A 7,958-nucleotide genomic window follows, 5' to 3' on the forward strand; every position below is an offset into this window, starting at 1 on the left:
AACAACACACATCAACACACATCAACACACAACAACACACATCAACACACATCAACACACAACACACAACAACACACATCAACACAACAACACACATCAACACACATCAACACACAACAACACACATCAACACACAACACACTTTCAGACATATCTGTGTGATGTCATACTGTATCATCATGTCATCACAGACACATTACTGACACATCTGTGTGATGTCATACTGTATCATCATGTCATCACAGACACATTACTGACACATCTGTGTGATGTCATACTGTGTGTCATCATGTTCAGTGTGTTATAACGTCTCCTCCGTATCCCGTCCTGCCTCTGCGTCCTGAGGCTGCCTGACAGCAGCGGGGATCAGAAGCTGACCTCGTCCTGGTGATCGGCACATCTGGGTGATGTCAGTATATGTTGGATGTGTTGCGTTCACATCTCCTGCAGCTGCGGAGCGACGCCGTCACACAGCCCTGTTCTTAAACAGAACTCTCTCTGCGGTGCTGCTGCAGCTGACCGACACAGCGGTAACCTGCAGGTGTGTCTTCAGCTGTTGTGTCGTGTTCTTCAGTTTGTTGTATTTCATATCATAGGCCCAAAGATATTGATCCATATCTGATAATGATCAGACTGTGACCCTCTGCCTAACCCTCCCTGTATCCACAGAGATTCAGTTATTTATTTAATGTTCTGTATCATCAGACTGTTGTTAATAGAAGTGGGGTTATAGTAGTAACCACTGTGTATGTGAACGTATGAACTGTGATAAACAACATGATCCTCATCCATTACCATCAACCTTACTCCTTCTGATAAGTAACTGATTACTCTACAAAGAAATATTGAAAAGTAACTTATTACTTTCAAATGAAGGTAACTAGTAATATGTAATCTATTACATTTTGAGAGTAACTTGCTGAACACTGTTGATGATCAGCGCTGATAGGACGTTTTACAAACTGTCATTGACACTTACTTTAGTAAAGTATCTGAGTACTTCACCATTGCTGGGGTACATACTGTTGTTGCCAGGGTTACCTGAGCGGGCTGTTCTCGCTGACCCCCTCCCTGCTCTCTGCCATCAACTCCAACATGACGTTGAACGAAGCCTTGTCGTTGTAGAAAACGACCACGTCCTCCCCTGCGTTGGTTAACTGTGGACAGATAACGGCGTCACGTCAGCTCTCAGACACACAGAGACATTCTGGACATTTGAACGTCTCGTCCCTGTCCTCACCTCGGTCATGATCATGTCCTGACACTTCTTGACGTACTTGCCCTCGGCCTTGATGATGGTGTGCAGGAAGTTGAGGTACTGGACGTGGCGGCCGTGCGTGGCCAGGCAGTGGATGAAGTGCTGCAGGACACTCTCTGAGATCTCACTGCACAGCTGGTAGTTGTTGTTGAAGATGTGCTGCACCGTCTCCGCCTCCAGCAGCTGCAGACAGACGAGGACGAGGACGTCATATCATTATTAGTGTGCAATGAATCTTTCAGTCATTCAGTTTGTGAAACGTCAGAAACAGCTCTGACTGATGTGATCATGTGGTCATGATCTCATAACACTGTCGGTTTGACGAAGAGCCTCGGGGGTGGGGCCATGATTTCAGTCTGATCTGATGAAGTCAGCTGACATCAGAGTCATGACTTCTTCTATCAGCTGATCTCTGCATGTGAAGGCTGATACATTTTAAAAAGCTAACATAAAGCTAACTCATCATCAGACCAGAGCCGAGGTCTTCCACTTCTCCACAACAGCTGTTTACCTGACGCTTGAACGTGATTGGTCAGTACGACTCAGACGACAAACCAAAACCATAAAAACTTCAGATTCTTGGTCATCCAGGTCATGGTGATCTTAAGTGTTATATTATAGCCAGCTGGACCTGTTTGAGATGTTTCATGTCTCATCTCTCTCCACCCACTGCAGCACAAGTTGGGAGTAGGGCTGGGCGGTATACCGGTTTGTACCGAAAACCGGTATTTATTTTCGTTATGATATGAATTTTTCACATACCACAATACCAATGAATAGCCCAAACAACGTCCAGAACGTGCGCGGCAGGAAAGTGTTTCAGCGGGGACCCATTTCACCTCTGCACACCACAGGCACGCTTGAGCGGATGAGAGTGAGAGCATAGAAAAGTTTAGAGGTGAGAATGGCTGCTGGAGAGAGTCCTGAAAGCAAAGCAACTGTACACGATGACCCAGAAGAACTCGTACCAAAAAGAGCAGAGTTTCGCCCCGATGCGCACACACACCCACACCCACCCACACACACACACACACACACACACACACACACAGACAAAGCGCACACACAAAGGTGAGCACACTAGAGCGCGGCTCGGACCGCATTTTCCTGACCGAAGACGACCCGTCCCGAGTCCGAGACAGTCACGGCCGGGCTCCACCGGGCACGTCAGCGGCGCGACACGTCTGCAGCGCGAGTCCCGTAGCAGCTCGTCCCCCTGTTAATCAATTACAGCGGCTCCACCGGCAACGGGAGCGGCGCGACAACCCCCGTCTGTCGCGCTACAACTCTCTATTTTACGCGGCTCTTCTATTTTTGTCGCGCTACGCTCCCCTACGCGACCCTCCAGCAGATAAAAACTACATGAAATAGTGTGCTAAACGAGCACAATGTGTTTAAATGAATGAACCATTATCAGAGGTGATATGTGATGATTTTTTTTTCATGCATTTACCCATGTTTATCCATGACATTGTGTAAATGTCCGTGGCGGACATTTGAAAGCGAGTAGATGACAAACAGTACAGTAAACTTGTAGATAACTCAAATATATGTAATATCTTAGGTGGAAAATGCTTTAACATTTCATGCAGCCTACATGCAGCCTCTCGGCCCGGCAAACGGTAAACAACCCCGCTGGCTTCTCTACGTGTCGCTTCCGTACGCAGTCAGTGGAGCCCAAATGAATGGAGCGGAACGTGTGTTGTGTTCAGGCGTTTTCAGGTAAATAACAAATTCCGGCACTTGAATAGGCCATAGCACAACACAGCAGCATGTCAAGTTGGCCGAACCTGAGCAAAATACCGTGAAACCGATATGATTTTTTCTTAAAACCGTGATATGAAAATTTTGTCATACCGCCCAGGCCTAGTTGGGAGTCATCAGGACCCAGGTCTGAGTGTGCAGAAGTTCGCTGCATAGATCAGCCTCTCATTGGCTACTCCAACTAGGCCAAAACCTGGCAGAGACCCAGAGCAGACAGAGAGGAAGACACAAAAACCAAACAACATTGTCATTCCTTATGTCACAGGAGTGTCTGAGAAACTCAGGAGGATCTTCTCAAGGCAACTGAATCGAAAGCAACTGGACTTAGTTTTGTCTTAGAAGACGTTTCACCTCTTATCCAAGAGGCTTCATCAGTTCATGCTTGTCTGACTAGGCTGGAACTAGTCCTACCAACTGGTGTGGAAACAACCCAGGTATTTAACCTCTGGGGAGGTCTTTACAAGGCCAATGATGTCACTGGTTCGTTAGTGCTCCAATGGTGTGTCAACGACAGTCACTGAAACTCCTGCTGCAACAGTAGTCGTTGGAGTCATTAGAGTCACATGAGGCCATTTGTGAACGACCATTGTTTTTAGAGGTTAAGCTGTTAAATCTCCTGGGCAAGGATGAAAGGACAGCATTATAGGTGGGGGATAGGGAGGAGGATCTTCAGCAAACACCACATCCCTGTGCACATCAAACCCAGTCACACACAGACAGAAACTTGTCCACCCTAAGGACAAAACACCCAGACATAAGCAGAGTACTGTAGTGTGAGCAGTTCAGTGCAGCCAGGTGCACAGATCTGTACATGGGTGAAACAAAACAACTGCTCCACAAACACATGGCACAGCACAGGAGAGCCAGCTCCTCAGGTCCAGACTCAGCTGTCCACTTACATCTACAGGAGAAGGGACACTCTCTAGAGGACAGCAATGTGCACATCTTGGCCAGGGAGGAAAGATGGTTTGAAAGATGGGTGAAAGAAGCCATCTACATCAAACTGGAACAACCATCTTTTAACAGAGGAGGTGGCCTATGACACCACTTATCACCCACCTACACTGCCATCCTTCGACCCCTCCCCAGACGAACTTACACCCATTCACACCTGGACCCATCCAACACTAACAACACACGTGATGTGTGGGTGGGTCAACGACTCACATGTGACCTTAACAACTCTGTCAGGGTTCACATCCACACAGAGTTTAAAGCCTGTCCGTTAGAACTGAAGTCGCATTTCATCACCTACAGATTCTATGGTCACATTCAGATATCTGCTTATAAAGATTCATGTGATCATAAAGACGTTCAGCTTTGTTCTAAAGTTCTGACGAGCAAATGTTTGTTCTTAATCAAATCACTGTAATTAAATTATAAGTCTTTGTTTCTGGTGAACTGTGTTGTTGAAGGTGACGTCTTGATTCGTCAGACAGTCCAAAACTACAAAATACTTAATTAACAATCAGAAGAACAGCACACTAAATAAACTGAAACCACAGTTATACAACAACCAAAACTAGTCCTCAGTCATTAAAACAGCGGATTCATTTTCAGTCCATTAACAGACTGTTTGTTGTTGACTTGTCAACAACGTGAGATTATCAGATGTGAGATATGAGATCTGTTAATGTTCCTCTAATGTTAACTTAAGTGTTTCTGAAGCTCAAAATCTCGTAAACTGTGATGAGTCACACTGGAGACAATCCACAATCACGTACGCTCCATCAGAGGAGTTTTGTAACTGTTACATGATGAAATATTCTTTTAAAAAGATGACACGCAGCCTTTTCCCTCGACTCTACAGGGGAAACAGTGAGACTATGAATATTAATGCTCTCCAGAGGATGAACCCTTTAGATCTTAATGACTCAGTGATCTTTCCTTCATCAACGCCCTCAGATCAGACTTTACATGTTCAGATCTAGGACTCATCCAATCATTAGTCAGCTGTGTTGAACACTGTGACTGTAATGACCCCTGCAGCCTGTAGGGGGCACTGTTGAGCGTTTACATTGTCAGATAACAGACTAAAATCTGTATTGATCCATTATAGAAGCAGCGTACCCCAGGGTTGAGGAAGAGGTTGAGGTTCTTGTGCAGCAGCGCCTGGTTCTCCTGGTTTCCCATACAGAACTTCTGTAGGAACAGGTGAGTGTACCTGATAATCTCCTGCATCTTCACATCATTCTGCAGACAAACACAGAGATGAAGAGGTTAACACTGTGGTGGCGAAAAGGCCCAGAAATGTCAGACAGTTAAGGTCAGACTAGAAGCAGAATATGTACCTAGATTTAACAACCGTCAATGGGGCAAGGTAATAAGAGCAGAGTGTTCCAAAACAATTCTCTCTCTCTCTCTCTCTCTCTCTCTCTCTCTCGCTCTCTCTCTCACACACACACACATGGAAAGTTAGGTAGGATGTCTGTCAAAAGAGGAATATAGGAATGTTTGGTGAGCTGTTCTGCTGGGCTGCGCTTACAATATAATACCTGCAAAAGGCTGTGAACTGACCTCATGTCATCGAGTCACTGAGAGGGATCTGTTGGTGTTTTTAGTCCAGCTGAAGTCTTCCCTAACTCAAACTAACAGGCTCAGGACTGATGTCCCAAAGAGTCAGTGGCTGAAAACCTGAGCTTCAGTTCCACGTAGCTGTTTTTAACATTCTGGAACAATGCTGCTTTTCTCCAGTCAGCTAGATGAGTTCATTTATTTACTGTATGAGACAGAAAAATACTGAAACAAAAAGCTTAACTAGGTCCAGCTGACCACTAACCCCAAGTTCAGACTACACGTTATCAGCCTGATACATATATCATATATATATTATCGTACACGATAATCCATGGTTTCATCTGGTGTAGTGTGTCATAGTAGACGACAATGTCTGGGACGCCTCACAACGTTCAAACAGAAAGTCTGGCATGTTTGGTTTTCTTTTTGTTGTGTTTTTTTTAGTTTAATCAAACTCAACACTTCCTGTTTATGTTTCAAATTAAAAGCTGAGAGAATCCCTTCATTTTCTAAAAAGGCTTTTATTGTTAAACATTTGCAGGAACTTCCTGTGGAGGATTCAGTGAGGATTAGTTTACATGTGGTACTTCAAATGTAGCTCCGCCCATCTGGTGACACTTTTTATGTTACTATAGTAACAGTTCAGCTGGAACATGAACAGACACAGTGACTGAGATAATATTAATGATAATAATAATAATAATAATAATAATAAAAACAGGACAATAATAATTTGATGACATCACACGTCGTGAAAGACGAACCGTGATTGGTCGACCAACATGCAGTCTGTCATGTCTGTCGGCCAAGTCACGGCACGATTTTATGACTCCACCATCACCTGATGTGTCACAGAGACTGTCAGAATGACAACCGTGGTGTCATCTGAACCCGTCACTACAGCCTGAAACATTCTGTAGACACGACAGTCTGAGACAATAAAGACACCACTGACCTTCATCATTTCCAGGCTCTCAAAGTAAATCAGCCACAGCTCAGTGACTCTGTTAGGACGCTTTTATTTTGACAGTCCCCAGACTCACCTGGTCGTAGGACACCTGCAGAAGGTCCAGCATCACTTTATGAGCTCCCATGTTCTTCAGCAGCCTTTGTTGCTTCTTCCAAACTCCACTGCTGCACATTTTATTCAACCTCTCCAGGATCTGTAGACGACAGAGACAAGATGGCTTTCACTCCTCTGATCAATATGTTTCTGATCAACGTGTTTCTGATAAATATGTTTCTGATCAACGTGTTTCTGATCAACGTGTTTCTGATCAACATGTTTCTGACCAATATGTTTCTGATAAATATGTTTCTGATCAACGTGTTTCTGATCAACATGTTTCTGATCAATATGTTTCTGATCAACGTGTTTCTGATCAACATGTTGCTGATAAATATGTTTCTGATCCACGTTTCCGATCGATATGTTTCTGATCGACATGTTTCTGATCAATACGTTTCTGACTGACATGTTTCTGATCTATGTTTCTGATCAACATGTTTTTGATTGACATGTTTCTTATCAACGTGTTTCTGATCGACATGTTTCTGATCAATATGTTCCTGATCAACATGTTTCTGATCAATATGTTTCTGATCGAAATGTTTCTGATTGACATGTTTTTGATTGACATGTTTCTTATCGACATGTTTCTGATAAATATGTTTCTGAACGACATGTTTCTACTCAATATGTTTCTGATCGTCATGTTTCCGATCGACATGTTCCTGATCGATGTTTCCGATCGATATGTTTCTGATTGACATGTTTCTGATCAGTATGTTTCTGATCGACATGTTCCTGATCGATGTTTCCGATCGATATGTTTCTGATCGACATGTTACTGATCAATACGTTTCTGATTGACATGTTTCTGATCTGTGTTTCTGATGGACATGTTTCTGATGGACATGTTTTTGATTGACATGTTTCTTATCAACATGTTTCTGATCGACATGTTTCTGATCAATATGTTTCTGATGGACATGTTTTTGATTGACATGTTTCTTATCAACATGTTTCCGATCAATATGTTTCTGATCAATACGTTTCTGATCGACATGTTTCTGCTTGACATGTTTCTGATCTATGTTTCTGATCGACATGTTTCTGATCAATATGTTTCTGATTGACATATTTCTGATCAATATGTTTCTGATTGACATGTTTTTGATTGACATGTTTCTTATCAACATGTTTCTGATCAATATGTTTCTGATATACATGTTTCTGACTGACATGTTTCTGATCAATATGTGTCTGATCGACATGTTTCTGATTGACATGTTTCTGATCAACATGTTTCTGATCGACATGTTTCTGATCAATATGTTTCTGATATACATGTTTCTGACTGACATGTTTCTGATCAATATGTGTCTGATCGACATGTTTCTGATTGACATGTTTCTG

The 7,958-nt window shown here is 43.3% G+C and overlaps 1 protein-coding gene across 1 annotated transcript in view; it reads right to left on the reverse strand.

The window, feature by feature from the left end:
- itpr3 (inositol 1,4,5-trisphosphate receptor, type 3) overlaps nucleotides 1–7,958 on the reverse strand; it is a 134,000-nt gene that overhangs the window by 46,791 nt on the left and 79,251 nt on the right. The window contains exons 28-31 of the mRNA XM_050064274.1: nucleotides 6,583–6,702; nucleotides 5,093–5,215; nucleotides 1,241–1,441; nucleotides 1,042–1,157 (exon numbers count right to left, since the gene is read on the reverse strand). Of these exons, the coding sequence (XP_049920231.1) occupies nucleotides 1,042–1,157; nucleotides 1,241–1,441; nucleotides 5,093–5,215; nucleotides 6,583–6,702 (560 nt within the window). The remainder of the gene's footprint in view (nucleotides 1–1,041; nucleotides 1,158–1,240; nucleotides 1,442–5,092; nucleotides 5,216–6,582; nucleotides 6,703–7,958) is intronic.

Source organism: Epinephelus moara, chromosome 16 (genome assembly GCF_006386435.1).
Source record: "Epinephelus moara isolate mb chromosome 16, YSFRI_EMoa_1.0, whole genome shotgun sequence".
Lineage (NCBI taxonomy): Eukaryota > Metazoa > Chordata > Actinopteri > Perciformes > Serranidae > Epinephelus > Epinephelus moara.